The sequence below is a fragment of the Coturnix japonica genome, chromosome 2 (genome assembly GCF_054131305.1).
Source record: "Coturnix japonica strain WE chromosome 2, WE-NBRP24, whole genome shotgun sequence".
Lineage (NCBI taxonomy): Eukaryota > Metazoa > Chordata > Aves > Galliformes > Phasianidae > Coturnix > Coturnix japonica.
Window position 1 is genome coordinate 51,665,373 of NC_140664.1, and position 20,950 is coordinate 51,686,322.

A 20,950-nucleotide genomic window follows, 5' to 3' on the forward strand; every position below is an offset into this window, starting at 1 on the left:
CCTGACTTAAAGATGCTAGAAAAACACATGATGGTAAAAATATGAATGAAGAAAGTAAATTATTGTTTCTAATGACAGTTTAGCATTGAGATACCATCTCAGTCACTCAGTGTAATAAATTTTCCTCTGCTTTCACTGAGATTCAACATATTAGTAGAAGGGTGTCAGCTCTACATCATATTCCTTTACCCATTACGTATTTCTAAGCAGATCTGCAGGTAATGTTGCATCCAAAATTTGGTAGGAGTATTGCAGAGTCTCAGACAACCTCTGAATGATAACACCTTGCTACTCATCCATTGTGAGTACCAATGGCCAGGGAATAACAGTGAATCAAGGGAGGATGATCCTGAAGAACTTGAGAGGCTCAGAAGTTTCTCCTCAGTCTTTACAGAAAAAAAAAAAACAAAAAACAAACAACAAACAACAACAACAACAACAAAAAAAAACCAAGAAAAAAACCTCAGGAAGTATCCTGTGTCTTAATACCCATTTGTGGGTTTGGTATCCTATGCAAGGCTTTGTCATCTATGATCATAGGACCAAAGCAGAGGTTAGGCTCCATCTGACAAAATGGAGTAAAAGTGCAAATAAACTTGCAGTCCTAATGGAAAATGCTTTAAAGTAGTGGCCTTAGGGGGGAATTTTTGTTTTCAAGGAGTAAGAATGGAAAACTGAGAGAAGTGGAACAACAAGAGGCAGATGCAAATGTCTACATGACAAGATGGTAAAAAACGGTTCCTATGTAATCCCTAAGAAAGCAGCATCACTGTAGGCCCATCTCAGTTACATCACTGAGCTTACAGGACTGTCCTGCCATGAGTGGCAACGTGCTTTTTAGCAGTGTTGGGCATGGAAGGTGTAGAGGCGATGCTCTATATAGAAGAGCAGCTCACATTCATGGAGATTTGCCATGAAATAGTCCACAAGCCAGCTGAGAGTTTGCAGGTCTGGATCAAGGGGAGGCTAATGAGTACACTGTTGTGTTAGCTTTCTGCTACAGACCTTCCAATAAAGAGGCAAAACAAGAAGAATCCTAATTTGCAAGACTGAAGGAAGACTTGTGATCAGGAAGACAAAAATATTGATTGGTCATGGAATTAGGAAAGCCAGAATTCTGCTGCAATTGAAATTGGCAGGGGAGGTAAACAGCAAAAGGAAAAAGCTTTGTAAATATATCAACAGGAAAAGTAGATGATTTTTTGATGAAGAGCTGAAAGGGATTGTAGTACTGAAAGCTTTGTTTGCCAAGGTCTTTACTAGTAAAGTATATTGTTAAGCTTTCCAGGTCTCTCTTCCTAGTTTCAGAGTTTCTGAGAGTAAGGTACTGCCTAGGTTAGGGAAAAATTAGTTAAGAATTAGTTGAGCGAAATGGATATAAAGCAGTTCATGGAACCACATGAGGTATGTCTGAAGTCAGTGACAAAGCTGTTCAAAGTCATCTTTCAAAATCCAGGTGATCTCTAGTGACAAGAGAATGGAAAGTGTCTCATCTCCCCTCAAGAATATTAAGAAAAGGAATCTGGGACACCACAGCCTACTCAGCTGCACCTCAGTCTCCTCACACAGAAGTCCTTCACAAGCACATGAAGGACAAGAAAAATAATTGGACTGGCTCTCATAATGGTCTTCAGTTGTATCTCCACCACCAATCTGAAAAGGTATAGACTGATGACAGGGCACAATACACCCTCAGCAAGTCTGTGGACATCAAATTTAGAAGAATAATGAGATAAGTAACAGGAATACTGTTTGGAGATATTTTGACAGACTAGAGAACTGGGCTGATAGAAACTGATGAAGTTTGGTAAACTGAGGTAGGAAGTCCTGCACCTTGAATAAATTATCTGCATGCAGCAGTATTTGTCTGGAGTTGGCTGGATAGAAACAAGTTTCCCAGAAAAAAAGGAAAAATAATGGAGGTCCTAGTGTCATAAGTTTGACATCTGTCAGTCAGCAGTACAAAGGTAAAGCAAAGAAGGCAAAATGCATAGTAGGATGTGCTAGCAAAAGCACAGTCAGCAAGTCAAAGGAAATGCTTATTCCTCCATTTTTGGCATTTGTGATTACATCTGGAGTATTGCATTTGGTTTTGTTTCCCTGGACAGTAAAGCAGCAGCACTGTGGAGTAAGTGAACAGGAAATTATCAAAACCCTAAGTCATCAAAAGCCTACAGAATTTTTTTTCCAACAGACCATTTGGGCATTGGGCAATTAAATATGACTAGGAACTTCTTTTCAAGTCCAAATTAATTCACTATTTTTACTGTTCAAAAGAAAGCATATGGTGATTTGCAATCTCAGGTCCAGTACTAGAGTACTTCTGAGAATTAATAAGCCTAAACATTGCCATGCCAATTAAACATTGGTCCAAGTTGTCTTTCTCTGCATCTGGCTGCCTTGAGAATGGGTAGAGATCACAGCAGTAAAATCTCTACCCGGAAGATATTCTGAGACTAGTTTTTGATAAGCATGATGTAGACACCTTATACTGTACTAAGAGTAAATTTGACAGTCAGGATTGTGGAAGGAAAGCCTGTTGCTTATGGGTTTAACATGTTAAAGTACGTTTGCAAAACTACTGTTAACTTCTTAGTTCAGACATCATCTACAAAAGATCAGAAAAAGCTGTGCACATGTAAAAAGGATGCTACAGGCAAACACATTAGATTCAATCACAGAGGCAAATAAGCAAGGCTTACTCTTTTCCTGATAAAAAATGAGACAATGTTCTAAAGTGTTTGTAGGCTCCATTTTTGTTTTCAGGTGGTAAACTACTTTTTTGAGAGGAAGTGAAAAACATTAAAACATTTATCTCAAATTTTATAACATACTCAGAGGTCTGAATTGTGTAAGCTGCCATCTGATCTCTGCCTCCCATAGCTCTGTAAAGACAATTTGTAAGATTTGCTTGGGGATTGCTTATGTATTTGTTACATATTGCAGCATTCCATCCATGAGTAGAGTACACAGTGTATATCTATCTATATTGGATCACAGACCTTTATAAACAGTTTAGTATGGTCACTAATCACATTTGCATGCTTAATCCCATCTAAGTTGCACATAAATTTTCATGTAATTTTGCCAATAGCATCAAAATTAGAGCTCTATCAAAATATCTTACATGAAAATATTTGTTTCATAGCCATGGCCTGCATGTGTATGTTTGTATGTGTATCCATAAGCTTTTTGCGTACAGGCAAAGAATAGTTAGCAAACTTTCTACAGTGTTAGCAGAGTTTATTTCCTTTCCCATCAAATCCTGCACATATGTTCTCTTTCTCACAAGGTGCTCATGATAAAAGACAATGGGAAATTTAAGAATCAGGTTTTTCATTCTTGTCCAGTGCCCTTAACAGTCATACAAAAAAAGTGTACCTTCTGGAAAGGAATTAAAAATATATATATATATATATATATATATATATATATTCTTAGTGTCTATATTCATGGACATTTTATGGGGATTCAGGAGAACAGGAGGGTACTAAGTCATTTAGCTATGCAAATCATGCTTTCTGAGAAAAGAGACTGAAAGTGATGAAAATATTTACTATAAATCACTGATTCATATCGAGATCAGTTTCACTGTTCTGTTTTTTATCTCTTCTGGTTTGATTTATTAATAGATTTCTATTCTTAACTAGGCTGAGTTATCTTAACTGCAATCTGAGTGCTGAGCTGTGAGATCAGACAACTTGTGAACAGCCAACTAAAGTTGTCATCCTTTTTTTTATGAGCAATGTATTACATAGTTACAAATGAGTTGAATGAAAAAGCTTTTCTTTTTTTCTTTCTTTTTTTTTTTTAATACTCTTAAAAATTGATGTTAAGAGCCTTTCACATATGAGGTAAAGAGTAAGAGAGATCAAGAGAAAAGAAATGAAAGTGCCTTAGGCAAGTGTGAACACAGCCTCTTAACTTCTGGATAGTTTTAGCACAGTCCACAAAGTAGAGGAAAGCAAAGTAAACCAAAGAACAGAAAGGAAAAAAAAAAAAAAAAAGAAATTAAATGATGCTTTTCCTGACTAGGTGAAATTGATAGGGGGAGTGATGGTTCCAATAAAGGGGCACTTGTACCTAGAGAGATTATAAGGTCCAGCTGAAAACACATTCAACATCAGAGAAGTAAGTCTAGATGAGCCAGCTGCCAGAGTTTAGCTATTCATTTAAATTCCATCCTAAAACACTCCCAATCATACTATTACAAAACAAACTGAGAAAATTCTGCTGTTAGTAACAATAAATAATTTAAGAAAACTCAAAATATCCTTTCTTATATAATTTTGCATGTATTTTCTCTGGTAAAAAATAAGCCTGGAGCTCTGTGATAGGTTACTGCTGCTAATGAACAGATACAATGTTGGAAAACTCCTTTTTCTCTCCACTGAAGTCACCGCAGGACTCCATGAGATTAATTCTATGTGGCAATATCATGTGTCTTTATACAGAAAATGTTCACGCATGCAAAATTACAGCAGCATATAAAATATATTATTACTAAATTGTTAAAAATAAGGGACATTTTCACTCTGAGTACTTATCATGATTTTCCTATCAATGTAAGGACAGACTGAATCTGTCTGATGTTTTGAAGCAGGTTGCACAAAGCACTACACAGCCCTAGAGGGTCACTTAGACCAGAAGCGTTCAGAACCTGAAGCAATGAATGCCTCAATTACTCTGATTCACCATACCCTAATGTTACCTGAACTGTAACAGATCTCAGCAGTTAAATGTATACTGTTACTTGCTATTATTTGATGTACTTTTGGAACTAAGCAAAGTTAAACAGTTTTAGGTTTAGAATCACAGTAAATAAATAGCAATTAAGATGTCTAGGTAATGATCCAGAGAAAAGAAGGCTAAACTTTATCAGAAAATATCAAAACCATCCATAGATTCCTAGCTAAAAATTTGTTTTATGTATATATGTATATACATACATTTATATGTTTTCCTGCATATTTACACATACAAAAACATTTTAAAGAAGTTTCAATTAATTGAAATGTCAGGTGTAATGAGAATGTTGCATAATAAATAATTACTGATTCATGAGCTTCTGTATCTGTTGAGTCATTATAACAATACTCTGAACAAGATTCTTGATCTCACAAAATAATTTAAATTCTTTTTTAGATTCCTATGGTAAAAAATAAGAGCCTTCTGTTAAAATGGAAATACAGAGGTCACTCCTAAAGTAATGTCTCCTATTTTTTTTCCATAGAAACTTCAACACATACAAAGACTACAATAACATTATTTGATAAAGCAAATTCTCAGCAACAAAACACTCTTTCTCAAAGTTGTCACCATCATTAGCTAGAATGCCTGCATACTGCACTAGTAAAATTCTGCACCAGAGGAGATGAGCCACTGTCTCTGTCACCACTCCAGAAACACACCACCCACCATGTCACTGTGCTCACTTTGACTGTATGGTCTCCATAAGTTTTCAGCAAGCATTGATGGATGTCAGTGGGTGCCATTTTTTTTCTATATGGAAGGATTCAGTTCCATACCTTTGCTTCACATGCACTTCCATGTTAGATGCCTTTGTGTCAGACTGCCCCTCTGCCGCCATCTGTCACATAGCAACAACATGTAATAGGATGCTGGTGTGAAGATTTAACCTTTTCTGCCATACCATCCACATTCACCTCTGTTGTCATGGGCCAACTTAATAAACAAGGAGGCATTACTTTCAGAGAAGCACTCAGTATCAGTGAAAACCATTAATTAAAAAACTTAATATTTCTTGAGTTTTTGAGCATTTGTTTACACCAACTTTATTCCTGTATTTTTTAAAAATACAGAATTCATCAAGGTACATACTATTAGCTTCTCATTGTCTTTATAAGCCATAATATATGGTACCAAATTTTCAGAAATGTTGCACATCTTTATTTTGGTGATCTGTTGTTGATGGGATTAACTAAGTACTTCATCATATACTACCTGGGAAGAAATGCAATATTCTAGGAATTACTTGATATATGAAGTACAAGTTCATGATTACACTCAGACTTTATAAAAACCAATTAGTGATATTTGGATTTTACTAGCAGTGGCTGACAAGGAAATTTGAGTATGCCAGGTAAGAGCGGAAAAACTGATGTTTTGAAAATGGTTTTATAACATAAATTTGCAATATATTTGTAGGACTTTAGTTACATTGCTGGGATTATTACATTGCTGGGTATAGAAACACATTTAAACTGATAAATGTTTTTCATGTTAACTATGGGTTTGCACTTATTGCCACTGATTTTTTAAAAGCAAAATAACTGTAAATAATGAACCAAAGGCATTATTCAGGCCCAATCCTACTGATGTTTTTAATAATATTCCTAACAGAGAAAATGACTCTACAGAAGTAAACCACGTAGGATTAACCTCTTCATTAAAAAGATAATTTATCTATTTCACTGGCACACTAGAATTTGCTGATACTACTAAGCAAATGATCAAAAACTCTGTCTATCATATGACAAGCCACCTAATCAATGTCCAACTATAGTCGTGATAATTCTCAGGCATAATAATTCTCAGTTTATAACCAGTTAATATGATTGAGTTAATAGGTGAGCAGAAATCATGTATTTCTGTTTCAGTATTCTGACAGATGAAGACATGAAGCCAAACAAAGGAATCTGATCCATTAAAAAGTTGGTTATTTTACAGCAAATCATTATTATATAACACCCTGATTAGAAATGGCTATGATTCATCTGACCAAAAGTGGTCTTGGAACAGTTGTACAAGAGAATGGGGAGTTCAAATATTTTCAATACTAAAAAACAAAACAAAACAAAAAAAAACAAACTATTTTTTTTAATTATTATTTTTTCTATAGTTATATGTAATGTAATGGACTTTGATCTAACAAGTTATTACCTGTGATAATCAAGAAGTATATTGACGACACTAATTTTTGAGTGCTTGTTAACACTTAAGGCTATAATGGATTGAAATAAACTATTAATTATAACAGTTAATTTTAAGCAATTCTACTTGTGACCCTTCTTATTCCAGAAATTATTGTCACATTGCAAAGATATGAAACCACTTTCGTCTGTTTCTTGAAAACTCCATCTGTAAACAAGCATCTTCTACTTAGCTTGTGCAAGATAAAAACATGGTCCAGAGAAATCAAAAAAAGTTCTACCTAAAAATGTCACAGTCAACAAACAAAATGTAACTGCTGAATGTCTCCCTAGTTTCACCCTGCCCGTCTCTCTCCTCCTCCCACTGACATAAGCAGATTCAGCTTGCAAGATGCTGACCGGTAATGAGAAACACTATGTATCCATCACACCCACTGCCTCAGAGTGTACGAAAGGGCACGCTCCTTTTTGCAAGATCATGTTCAAACTACAGATGTAAAATCTGAAGATAGATATACAGGAAAGAAACAAACTGTATGATGAATATCACTCCTAAAATAGGTTTTGGTTTCTACCCTGCCAAGCATCCACTGAAGAAACAATAAAACAAAGCTTCTCAAAGACACACAAGTGAGAGGGATGCAGCTGGTCCCTGGAAGAGAAGATATCAAATGTACAGTGTTCTCATAGGAATAACCTACACAGCAATTTATGAGCAAGTTTGAAAGTTGTTGGAAGGAATATTGTGTTATTACTCTCACAGGAACCAAAGCTGTTATTGTGCCACTGGCCTGCTTCACACTGTTATGTTTTACACTTAGTAACTGTCATGGTGTTCCTCAACATGAACTTTGAACCAGCTCCAAATGATACCTAATCAATGTACTTTCATAAATTCCTTTAGATAAGCCTGTTATTTATGTGCCAGAAGGCTGGTCTAAGCAGCTTCACATAATTCTTGTTGCATTCTACAGTGCCTTGTATATATTACAAAATATCTACCAAAGACAAACACATCACACTTATTCAAACTCAGGTACATGATGAATTAAAAGGGGAATGGGAACAAACCTTTCCAAATAAAAAAAAACAAATAAATCACCCCCTAAAAAGCTGTGTTTGTAATTAGTGTACAGTGAGAATTTACTGCCCTGTTTCCATTTAATATGACCGTTTATATAACGGTGCCAACTTCACAGCTTATCATGAAGGACACACAAATAGAAGAAAGAGTGAGAGGGTATATTAGAGACCTTTCTTCCACTCAGAAGGATGTTAAACGTGTGTATATTTAATTTCATAAATATAAGCACAATCAAAATAACTAGACTTGAATGCATGAGGTGAGATGATCAAAGTCCACAATTTCAGTGGCTCAGAGGATTCAAAGAATGTACCCAAATAAAGCCTTGCAATTGGCATTGTTTGGCTCAGGAGAGAGCTAGAATTAAAACATTGCCTCATTCAAGGCAGACGAACCAAATTATATGGGGAAACTGAAAGTGGTTATGGTAGGGATAATTTCAAAATAACACTGTGGGAATGCAATAGAAACTGATAGTTGCAAACTCTGAACCAAAATCAGTGTATATTTCCTCGAGAAAGGTGACCAAATTTTAAACACAAAAACCTGGATTTAAAAATAGATTTACAGTACCTATGAACTGTTTTCATAATTATTTTTGTGTTTCAATAGAAAAAGGTTGTTGCTGACTCAGGTTTTATTTCTTGTATTTAAACATAGCCCTGTTATATTTTGCAACTATAAACATTACAATCATGCCAACGCACAAAGAGGAACCAGAAAATGCAACTCAGTAAAAAACAAAACCTGAAACTCATTAATTCAACGAACAGCTTAGCAAAATGCCAAAGCAAACACCAATCACAAAAAACCCCATACGAAAACATTAAATATGTTAAATATAAAATTGGCTTAGGTTTTAGCCATCTGAGGTATCATAAGCAACACAGATAAGATTTTTTTTTAAAGAATATATGATTTTAATTGACTTTGTCCCTTTAATGATAAATTTACAATGAAAATGACATGCCAACCATAGTTTTGAAATACAACACAGCTACCACCAATTTGCTGCAAATGCCTTTGCATTATATTTGTTTGTGGCAGAAAAGTAAATCTGATAAAAATAAATTCTTATACATATCCACTCTTGCGGGCTTAATAACAAGATGAAATATTTAAATAAATGAAGGTAAAATCATATCAAAGAATACAAACATCCCTCCTGGATCTCCTCATGCAAATATGTCCTCAGCACACTGTCATAAAGTGAAGACATAAGATTTATTTGATGAGAATGAGGCAAAAGTATGCGTTTGATGCTGGCCTGGTATTTTTCCCCTTGTCAACTGGAGTAATAACTTTTTCTCACCTCCAGTACCAATCGGAGCACTGCACCCCCACAACTCAGAGGCCATTACTGTTGGTCAGTACACAGCTGATAAATACATGACACCTGCACGATTTCTGGGGCATTTGCTGATCCTCTGAGACCCCACTCCCAAATGCTGTCAAGGATGCTAGGGGTAGATGCTCAGATACTTGCCATGGACAGGCAATTGGATGTCGTTTTATTTAACGTGGAAGAGGAAGTGTTTGCTCTGCCATCTCTCCGAGCTCTCACAGTACGTACTCAAGCATTGGTGAAAAAAGACATGAAATAAATGTCAGATAAAAGCACCCAAACCATATTTGGTAATGCAAAGAAAGGACATATTTTAGGGTATGGTCAGTTAAGATATTCAGAGCCTCCATTGTTGCTTCTAGAAATGTCAGGGCCATTCATAAATGTCAGTTCCTTTACTGGTTTCCAGATTATAACTGAAGGATCACGTAGCTCACTTTTTTCTCTCTCTCTTTAACAGGTCTATAAAGATCAGCTGGAAAGTGTAGACAACAATTGTTCACTGGTTAGCTTTACTTAGAGCTACAGGGCGTATATGTGCTTTGTTTTGCCTTATTGATCAATATAGCTTACATTTTTAGCGCATACAAATAAAGATCAGGGAAAAATAAAGTCCATGAAAAACACGAACAACACAAAACAAATAAGATTCCAATCGTGCAAATTTTGCTTCACTGGATAAAGCACTTCTTGACACAGTAATGTCCAGAATACCCCTCCCCCAGAAAAATACAGGATTGAGACTGAAGCCACTCTTTTTTTTCTTTTTTTTTTTTTCCTTTTTTTTTCTTTAAGGCTATACAACACAAATAAATAAAGCATGGGAAGAACACCTTATTGGGCTCAACACTTCATTCTTCTGGCTCTGGAGTGAGCCTTTGATAAAGCGATTGCGTGGTCCAAGTAATTTGTCTTATTGGAACAAGAAGAGAAAGAAGAGAAGAAAAAAATGAACAAGAGGAAAAAAAATAATAATAAAAAAGAAGAAAGTCAATGATCCCAACAATAAAATCCGAAATTGACTTTACAATCACAGGTACAAATTGCTCAGGTCGATAATTTCATTTCTCCTAAAGATCACTGTCGTCTAAAACTAATTAGAGGCGCAGGTTCCCGAGGAATTGTCAATATTCAAAGAAAATGTTGGAGTTTAGAAGGTCATCGTTCTTCTACTGTGACAGTCTGACAGGGTGACTGGAAATATTGTTGTGTGCTGCCAAGTTCAGGGTGTTGTTAACTGAATTCTTGCTCCAGCTCATCAATCTGTCTCCTATTTGGCCTTCTTTTATAGAGGAAAGACTAAGAAGCCAGAAAAGGTTGAATATTTCCACCCTCCCATGAGGTTACCCCTTTCCAGTTTGAGATGCACTTTGTCTTCTCTTTCCATGAGGAGCAAGACTCCGTTGCTGGCTGCTTCTCTGGTGACGTCCTGATCCCCTGCAAAAGCTGAAATCACTGGGTAGCCGTTTTGCATTAAACTTACCTAGAAAGTGCAAAGAGAGAGAATCTAAGTTTTGTCAATAGCCTCAGTGACTTCCTTGCCCTGTGCACTTCATTAAACTTTGGCAAAGGTTAGAGATAGAGTTGAAATAAGCGAAGGCAATGCATGATTTTTGTCATGCATGAAGAACCTTTTATCTAAAATAATCTACTGCCTTATTCTTTACCGTCTGGGTTTTTAAACTGGGGGTGAGGAGTATGGGGGAGAGGGAAGTAGAGATGAGTATTTGAAAAAAACAACAAGACAGCTAGATAACAACCCACCTGGATGGTTTGTCTGTTATAGACCTTGACCACGTGGAAACTGAAACTATATATCCCTTTCCTTGGTGCTACAAATATACTGGAAGCAAGATCAAAATGGTTGCCAATATTAACTAACACCTGGAAAGTAAACAAAGGAAAAAGAAAGGGAGAGAGACAGAGAAAGAAATCAGACCTTGTCTTAGCAAAGTGCCAGTAATAATCCAACATGAGCTCCATGAGCAATATATAGTCTACTTGGAATGGCATTTGTGGCACAATTACAAGTGCACCGCAGGGGAAAGGAGTCAAGTTACAGAGGCATTAAAAAAGCCAGGAGGCTCATAAATAATTTAGTTACACCGTGATGAGCTCCAAAGCCCATCAGATGAAGCGCAAATGTCCACACAGTACTGCCAATGAGGCAAAGGTGGCAGGAGGTGGTGGTGGCAGGGAGGCAAGGTGAAATAAATGCAACTGGAACTTAGCAGTTCATGAAGCAAATATAGATTTTTATGCCTATGCTGCTAAAACCAGACCTGCCCTAGTGTTTAAAAGTGTATACAACAGAAGTGAGACTGTGATATTTCTCAGGAAAAGAGGAGGAAAGAGGACCTTCAGCACCAGGAACATCTGTCTGAACATCCATTTGCCTCTCATTTGCCTTTCCATCACCTCTGCAGTTACCCCGGGTACTGGGGTGAGTCTGCTCCTCTTTCTCAGCAATTATCTGAATTTCCCATTTTTTTCCCCAGTGACTTTCAACAAAAGCAAAACAAAAAATAAAATAAAATAAAATAAAATAAAATAAAATAAAATAAAATAAAATAAAATAAAGCAAAAAGAAAAGAAAAAGAGCTGAGCCCTCGGGCAGAGGTTGGAATAGAAAAAAATAACAAAATAAATAACAACAAAAAAACCACCACGATCCCATGGTGGAGGCTTCTGTGGGATGAGCCTGTGGCGGCAGCTCACCTTGCCCTGCTCCTGCCTGGCCCCACTGCTGTCACCTGCATGTCTGCACTCAGCTTTGAGGCAGAAAAGCGTAACGAAAAATAATAATAATAATAATTAAATGAATAAATAAATAAATAAAAGCCCCAATACGGGTGAAAATATATTGTTTCCAAGAAGCGGGAGGACGGACATCAATCCATTATTGTGGGAATAGAAGGAGGATCGCTTTCAAACACCCGGCTAAGCACTGCGGGGTGAAGTATCTACAGTGTGCTATATATACAGAGAATGCTCTTTTTTTCCTTCTCTGTCCACCTGGCTTGAGGAAATTTTGCACACAAAGAATAATGCTGCGAACTCATCAAGGAGAAACAGGTGCACAGGTGAAAGACGAGAGGACAGAAAGGTTAACAAAAATAGGGGAAACAGTGCGTGTGTGTATTTTGGATGACTCCGCAATACTGCTTTAGAAGTCAGAAGAAATAATAATAATTCTTGAAAAGAAAAAAAAGTTTTTTTAAAAAATCAAAACAATTTAAGAACTGAATTTAATGGCAAAATCCAAGCGGAACGGCGGGGCAGGGCAGGGCGGCAGCTCGGGATGCCGCATGCAGAATCCGGTGCGTGCCGTGCGGGCAGCCCCGCTCCCCGCCCGCAGGGACACGGTTCGGTAGCGCGGGGAACCCCTTCAGCCCGCCCTCCTCCCAGAGGTGCCGTAACGCTGCCATACGCGCTCGGCACCGGTAGATACGGCGACTCCCCGCCCGTAAATCTCCGTCCTCCCTCCGTCCTGCAAATGGCCATCTCCCGCGAAGGACGCGCTCCCATCCCGCCTGCCCGGGGCCGATCCTCGGGGGTGTCCAGGCACCCGGTGGCACGGAATTAGAGTATTCCGTCAGCTATAGGACAGCGAACAACCCAGAAAGCCCCGCAGCCGCCCCAAAGGACGCCCCGAACTCTTTCCGAGGAGTTGAGCCGTGGGGTGGTTATTAGCGGATGGCGGGGAGGGAGCTAGAGGGAAGATGTAATGCGTAACCGCGGGGAGAGGGGATGCCGGCGCGGGGGCAGCACGAAGGACGAAGCAGGAGGCGGCTGACCTGGTCGAAATAGATGGTCATGGTGCGGTTGCTCATCTCGGAGGGCTCGTGGTTGGTGCTGCGGGTGGCCGAGAAGGCCACCTTGGCGCTGCCCGAGCGCACGGAGATCCCCAGGGAGGAGGTGATGGCGCCGTCGGCCGAAGGGCTGGAGTCGCACACCACCAGGCACTTCCCTTCCAGGACGATGGGCTCCGTGTCGTTCTGCGCCCGCACCGGGCACCCGGCGGGCAGCAGCAGCAGCAACAGCGGCAGCGCCGCCGCCAGGCAGCAGCAGCAGCCGCCCGCCGCCTCGGGCAGCGCCCCCCGCCGCCGCCGCCCCATGCCCCGCGCCGGACCGCCGCCTCTCGGGCTCTCCGCCGCCGGGCGGGCGCGGGGAGGCGGAGGGGGCTGCGCGCCTGCTGCCGCCGCGGCGCCCCGCGGCCAGCGCTCGGCGGGACAGCGGCTGGGCGGCGGCGGGGCCGCGCCTTACTCCCTTCTCCTCTTCCTCCTGCTCCTCCGCTCGGGGCGAAAGAGCTTCCTCAGAGGGCGGGCGAGGCGCAGCCTGGTGGGGTAAAGGCGGCGGTGAGGCGGCGGCAGGGAGCCGGGCACCGCGCACCCCCGCACCGCGCAGCCTGGCGGCACCCCTGCCCCGCCCTGCAGCCGGCAGCACAACAGGTCCGGGGGAGATCGTGCCGCCGCCGCCTTCTCTGTTCCCTTTTCCAGTCCCCCAGCAGGTCCGCAGCCACTCGGAAGCGGGGGCAGCGCCGCACCCGTCGGGACACACCGGGAGGACCCTCCCAACCACGCGCCTCGTCCCCTCGGGCTCCCAGTGCTCCCTCTTTGCCCTCCATCCCCTGGGCTCGCACTGCTGCCCGGCCTGGGAGCCGCCGCCCTCCTCCTGCCCTCGGGCACTCCCTGTACTTCCCGACCCTTGGTCCTCACCCCGGTCTGTCCCCGTTACTACGGACCCCAGCGGCTCCCAAACTCTCGGGAAGGCGGCGGGAGGCTCGGACACCCCGCTCCCAGCCCCGGCATGCAGAACACACCGCGAGAGGCGAAACCTCTTCCGCCGGCGTCTCCCCGAGAAGTTGCCGCTCAGTTTTCTCCGCTCAGCAGATAAATCACTGAGGTCTCAGATCCCCCCCCACCCCGGGCATCTTTACCGCTCCCCTCACTCCGCATCGCTAATGTTTAAAGTGGCGTCTTGCAAAGTGAGCGGCCTTTTACCTGGGAGGTCCATGGTGGGAGAGGAGGGCTGGCTGCGGAGCTCGTCCGGGACCTGGTACTGCTTAGAGAAAATGAGCCGAGATTGCGCTGGCAGAAAGAAAAGGAAACAGGAGTCGCCTCTTTCTCTCCCGCCCATTGCCAATAATCCCCCCCCCCCCCTCCGCTCCCCCCTCTCCAGCCGCCACCACCACCCGACGTTCTCCCTCCTCTCACACACACACACGCACGCACCCAGCAGGGATTCAGGCTCCGGCACCCCCCGCAACACCGCGGGGCTCCTCTCGCCGCCGGCTGCAGCCAGAGGTCGGACAGCCCCCTCGGTATCTACACCTGCAGCCGTCGGGCTGAACGAACTTACCAGCGGGGCGTTAGCGCCTAAGGGGGGCAGCCGCGCAGCATCGCCAGCTGGAAGCTACTTGGAATTCAGGGTTTAATACAGATAACAACAATACAAAACACTAAAATGGATACGCTGTTGGGAGCACCGTACCCCAAAGGCCTGAGCTCCCTGCCCGATACTGCGCGGAACAGAGCCCAGCGCTTTGCTCCCTATTAGGACAGCACCGCTGCCCAGGGGCGGCCCCGCTCCCATCCCTGCACCCGCACCGCCCGCAGAGAGGCGGCATAAGCGGGCGTGTGGTGCCACCTGGCGGCGGCGGAGGGAGCAGCGAGGGTGGATCGCTCCCCGAGGGCGAGAGGGGAAACCCCTGAGGGCCGGGTGCCAGCTAGGGGCTGGGGCGGCCGCTCCTGCCCGCTGTCCTTCCGGCCTTACAGAGAGATGGAGCCTAACGTCGCCAAGGATTATCAGATAGCACCGGCTGCAAGTGTGTCGTGTGTCTCAGCGGGGACGGCGAAGCGCTGGTGGTGAAGTTTTGTGAGGGAAGCACTGCGTTTCCATGCACTCCTCTCATTTACAAATGGGTTTTCTGCACTGAGAAATTAATCATGCCCTGAAATCGCTGCTAAGCAGTGTGCAGGGAATACCTAACCTATAGCTCCTTATTTTAAATGAGAATTTTATAGTAAGCCTGAAATACTTGCATTTGATGGTCTTTTTTTTTTTTTTTTTTTTTTTTTTTCCTTCTTGCTTGTGCTCAGGTATGGAGGGATGTGAGTAGAAAGCTGATAAGCGTAGTGCACTAATAAGTATCAGAAAATCAGAGCAGAAACCAGTTTGTGGCTGAAAGGCAGCACCCATTCGGCAAGACAGTGAGAAGGACCATGGAAATTCATCCAAAGATATCAATTCTGAGTCTCACATAGCTCTGGTACACTGGGGAGTCTTTAGATCAGACTAGTCATTGATTATTACTTTTCTGTATAAACGAGGGATTAAAGCAGAGCCCAAAGATTTGCTCCTTGTTTTATATGACTTACAACATAAGGCCCAGTGGTGAGGGAGGGATGGCACGTCATCACTTCTCTCAACTGCTGTTACGAAAGACGAGCATAACTAAAAGGCAGCTGGAAAGCCCTTAAATCTACTGTACATCCACAGGAGAACAGATGAAATCTTGCCTTTCTTCTAACACAAGGGATGAATCCCACATTTATGAATCCCTTTTCTCTTTAGGAAGCTAACTTGCAAAAGAACCGTCAGCACAAAGTAGTACAGAGTGAACGCAAATGGAAGATAACAGAATATTTACTTGTAAACAAATCTATAATTATGTGACCTTTAGAATGTCTGGTTTTGTTTGTTTGTTTGTTTTCTTTCTTTTAATAAAAAGCTCCACTTATTATTTCTAATTAAGTATTCTCCTTAAGGGATCAATCCACAGCCTTCATGGAGCGACATGGCTGCCAGAATTACGTCATTATTTTTCCTTTCTTTTGTGAATGGCCAGGCTGGAAATACATTTGGAATTACTAGTTGCAGTTCAGTCAGTTATGGAATGACTTCAGAAGGTATAACTTTTAAAGAAAATAAAGTGTTTATAGTCCTCTTTCTTGAGCTCAGAGTTGCTTACGTTGGGAAATAACTGTATTATGAAGCTCATACCATTTTTCAAGCTGGCAGTGCAAACGTTTATACCAGGGTCATGTTATACCTGATGGTGTGGGAATTCTACAAGAAATGGAAATGCTCACCTCGCTGGGACCTCCTGTAAGCTAGCACTCACCTTGAACTCGTTTAAGCCAAAAGCTTCAAGGGGAAAAGCTTTTTGTCTCATCTACTAAATCAAGTCATCAACAGAAAGGTATTTTGATCAGTAGCTCCCAACTGTTTCCCATACATTATTTACATTAATGCCTAGCAAAATGGGACACTTCTTTCCCAAAGAAAATACATGCTTAACTGTTCCTGAAATTAGTTCAAAGATATTTGCATGTTTTATCTATACATAATATATGCGAGCAGATGAGTAGAATACAGAAGAAGAGGAGATGTTCTTTTAATGTGAAATACATTTTTGCCTTCCCATAGAATGGGAATAAGTTTATGACAGAGACACAAAAACAATTTTTATGATGATTCAGGGTACAGAAGACTGAGTCCTCATTTATTAAACAGACTGCCCTTTAGCCTACCAAATGTTGTTTCCATGGATTATGTATCCTTCAGACATTCTACTGTAAGACATTAAAAAATGGATTTGGATTCTTTTTTCTTTGCAAATGTACTAGTGGTAGAAAAAGCATTAACAACAGTCTGTGGTTAAGTCAATTGATGTGACAAACCCATCATCCCACTCCCCCCAGTAAGACGGTTTTCTGTTACATTCAACATTAATACAACTAAAGTAATATTTTGTATATTCAAATTAATTCTTTATCTTTATCTGTCTATCAGGGCACCAGGGCAGATTTTACAGCTACCAGCTATGGCAAAGATTATGTAACTTTCTGGTGATAACATGCACAAGATTTTAAAGTGTACACAACCCCCCCCAAAAAAATCATGCAATAAACCAGAGTTCATTCACAGACTGAAGCTTAGACTTCTTTTTTCTGAGCCTTAGGCCCTCCAACATCAACCAAGGCTATATTTTCTCCTGCAGAGGAAGACAGAGGAGTGTTTCTGAGGTGTCAGTTCTGAATTGCAGAGAGACTCCCCTCATAGGAAGGTCAGGACTGCAGAGGGAAGCTTATGCATCACAAATCTTCATATGGAATATGATGTAGACTGTAATTTCAGATATATATGCATAACATCTTACACATTGAGAGAAATACGTGTAATTCCTCAAGAACACTGTATTTTTTCCTTGTAAAAATATCAGAAAAATGCTGGACTGCAGTCTGTTTTGAAACACATAACTTTCTTTTCCTCCATAATATAACCATGATTTCCAATGGTTTGTTAAATAATTAATGAAAGCATGACATACTAAAAAAAGAATAAAGCATTGGAATAAATTTTAATTGCAGACGTAATTAATCGTAGAGCTCTGACTTGATACTATTAAATATCAGATTGGTTCTCTCCCTGTCTTTGTATTGTAGCATTCACAATTACTTGGATAATACTACTTCTTCAGATGTGCAAACTTATTGAAACATTATCAAAGCTTTTCTTCAGTATTTTTTTTGTGCAGCAACTCTTTTATTAAAGCATTGTTAAACGTGGTCTTGCACACCCTATAGAGATGAAATAGACATGAAATGCCACATAACGCTGTGGTGGTACCAGAGCTCTTACACATAGTCGTGCTATGATATTAAAATGCACTCTTGTAACACAAGTTTGTAATGCTGCTACCTTACATACTGTACCAGATAACATTCAACAAATAGCCCCTGCAGTGAGGTGGCTAGCACTTAGCAGTATGTCACTGTACTCTCTCATTTCATGGAATTTCAGCTGCAGGAGGAGAAGAGATTAAGAGTTTTTAAGATGAAAGTTATTCTGTAATACTTTTTTTTTTTTTTTTTTTTTTTTTAAATGCAGTGTTCTGACTCCAGCCTCCTTGACAAACAAATTTTCAGGCCAGTCAGGTTTGTTTGAGGGAGTTTAGAAATTCAGATGTCGTATCATTAGAAAAATTGCTGCAGAGAGCTTGTTTTTTTTTTCTAAGCATAGACAAATCAGAAATATTCAGACAATGTGAATGCAACCTCCTATGTAGGTTGTGCATTCAGTACTAAAGGTTTGATGTGTCCTCTGAACAGTGCTTAACAATGATGCTGAACAGATTTCTGCTATTGTCTGAGTTCCTTCTTTCCAAAATAACATTTTTTACCTTGATAAGACAGCAACACAGCCCATCTTCCAAGGGTGGAACTGAAGACAACTCAGCATGCCTTTCAAGCATGGAACTTTTTCTCTCTTTTTGGTAAAAAAAAAAAAAAAAAAAAAAGCAAAAAAACAATCAACAAAGACCGCTTATCTTGTTTATCACAGTTGGTTAATATAAATATTTGTTTCTTTTGTGTGTAACACTCAGCACTGTCATTGTGCCTATATTAGGTAATTATAGATACTATATGCAAGTTCCATGTGAGAATAATGAAAATGTATAGATTTTTGTTGGTGATGGTTTGGGGTTTTTTTCTTTGTTTCACTTACCTCCTTGCTACAGGTGAGGTGTGGCTTCTATACAGTGTCACATCAATGCGAATTTTAATTCTGAGATATGAGTGGTTCATTTTTGGAAAAGAGAATCTTAAAACTGGACGTTGAAATATAGCAAGAAGATGCCACAGCCTTCAACTGGCTTCTCTAGTTCATTCAGCACAATTCCAAAGTGGGCCTTCCAGTTCTTTTTGCAAAAGGCTATAGCAAATTGCCTGTTTTTACTACTGCATGATAAATTGACTAAGACGTTTTTGAGAACAATCCACAGAAGGAAGAATATATGGCACAGACAGAAGACTGCATTATTAATTCTTTCATTTAGTTCAGAGCTTAGCCTCTCAGAATACAAAATCAGGTTTGAAAAGCAGTGCTGTAGAAGAAATGGAAGGAAATATATTACTCTTGTTTATACATTTGTTTACCTCCTTTTTTTTTTTTTCCCTTCAGTTTTTGATTTTGCTTGCAAGAGGCACAGCTTTTTTGAGAAAACTACTGCTCTGTAAGCAGGCCTCTGTGTGCTGTCTGAAGTTGCACTTACAAAAAAAGAGTACAGAAAACACTTCTTGTTTTGAAAACCACATCCATCATACAGATCTGTAACCATTCTGCTACAGAGCAAAACCAGTTAGATTCAGCCTACGTAAAATTTATTAAATAAAACTATAACTCAGCCATAAGACTACTTTAAATTTTATAAAGTACTACTTTATAAAATTAAAACGGGTGTATTGGTCACCTTTGCGTGCTCATTCCACCTCAGGACTGCAGCTGCTAAGAGTACATGGATGACATTTGAGAAACCCAAAAGATTTGAATCTTAATTTCCCTGACTGTGTAATGAAGACATCTGTCTATCAGCAGCTCCATCATAAGCATTGTTTCTAGACTGTTATTTCACGCTTTTTCACTTTCCTTCACCTGGATTTACTCTTTTCATAAATAAATAAACTAATATATTCAAATCTAGGTATGTGGATGACTGTGTCATGGGACTGTTGCATTTAGCAGGTTATTATAACAGGTGCATAAACAGAGACATCCCAGCATAACAAAGCCTCATTTTTTAAGTGAGTACTGCTGTTCATTTTTAATGAACTACCCTGGCTGTAGAACTGCATTTATTTTAAATGCAGAAGGCTGAGGATCCTAGTCCAAATGCTTTCTATTTGATTCCAACTTAGTAAAATGATATTTCATCTAAGACGAGCTTAAGAAAAATCGAAGTAACTGATGGCTGTTGAAATGTAATTGTATTTAGAATAAAATAGAGTAGTTCAATTGGAAGAGATCCTACAAAGTTCTTCAAGTGCAACTGCCTGTACATTGCAGGGTTAAACAAAAGTTAAAACATTTTAATTATCCAAATACGTCTTGAGCACTGTCAGGCATGGACATCAACCACCTCTCTAGGAAGCTTGTTCTAGTGCTTAACCATCCTCACTTTAAAGAATTCTTTCCTAATGTCCACATAGCAGTTTTGTGTCATTCCCATCCTACTATCAGGCATCAAGAGCAGAGCCCAGCATCTTCCTCTGTTTCCCATCCCCAGAGAGCTGTGGACAGCAACAGAGTTGCCTCTTGACCTCCCTACAGGCAGGAGAACCCAACTGTTCTCAACTTCTTCCTCACAAGGAATCATGGAATCACAGAATTGTAGGGGATGGAAGGGACCTCTAGAGATCATCAAGTCCAACCCCCCTGCTGAAGAGGTTCCCTACACCACATCGCACCAGTCCTCTGTTGCCTTTCTCTGGATGCCTTCAAGGACTTCAACATCTTTTTTAGATTTTGGAGTCTGGAACTGAATGAAAGAGTCAAAGCGATAAGTATAGTGGGAGGACCACCTTTTCTGACTGGTATCTGTGCTGTGTTTAGTGTGTTCCATAATATATTTTGCTCTCAGCTACCAGGACAAGAGGGACATCCAGCTTACATGGGTATTATGAGGTATTGTGATGTACTGCAAGTGTATTTCATTTCTGTGGCAAGATTTTGGTAGTGGGGTACGACAAGGGTGAAATCTATGAGGAGAGATCAGGGGCTGCCTCCACATTGGACAGACATGATTCCAGTCAGCTCTAAAATGTACCCACCAAAGGTAAACCT

At 40.6% G+C, this 20,950-nt stretch overlaps 1 protein-coding gene across 2 annotated transcripts; it reads right to left on the minus strand.

Moving 5' to 3' along the window:
* Nucleotides 1-8,873: 8,873 nt before the first annotated feature.
* CBLN2 (cerebellin 2 precursor) lies at nucleotides 8,874-14,937 on the minus strand. 2 transcript variants are annotated; one of them, XM_015855223.3, is made up of 5 exons: nucleotides 14,684-14,937; nucleotides 14,326-14,412; nucleotides 13,120-13,660; nucleotides 11,087-11,206; nucleotides 8,874-10,805 (listed from the first exon to the last, which is right to left on the minus strand). In XM_015855223.3, the coding sequence occupies exons 3-5, from the start codon at nucleotides 13,438-13,440 to the stop codon at nucleotides 10,608-10,610; spliced, it is 639 nt and encodes a 212-aa protein (XP_015710709.2). In that variant the 5' UTR covers nucleotides 13,441-13,660; nucleotides 14,326-14,412; nucleotides 14,684-14,937; the 3' UTR covers nucleotides 8,874-10,607. The 2 variants fall into 2 exon arrangements, with proteins under 2 accessions (XP_015710709.2, XP_015710710.2); XM_015855224.3 differs by lacking the exon at nucleotides 14,684-14,937 and adding an exon at nucleotides 14,557-14,667.
* Nucleotides 14,938-20,950: the final 6,013 nt, after the last annotated feature.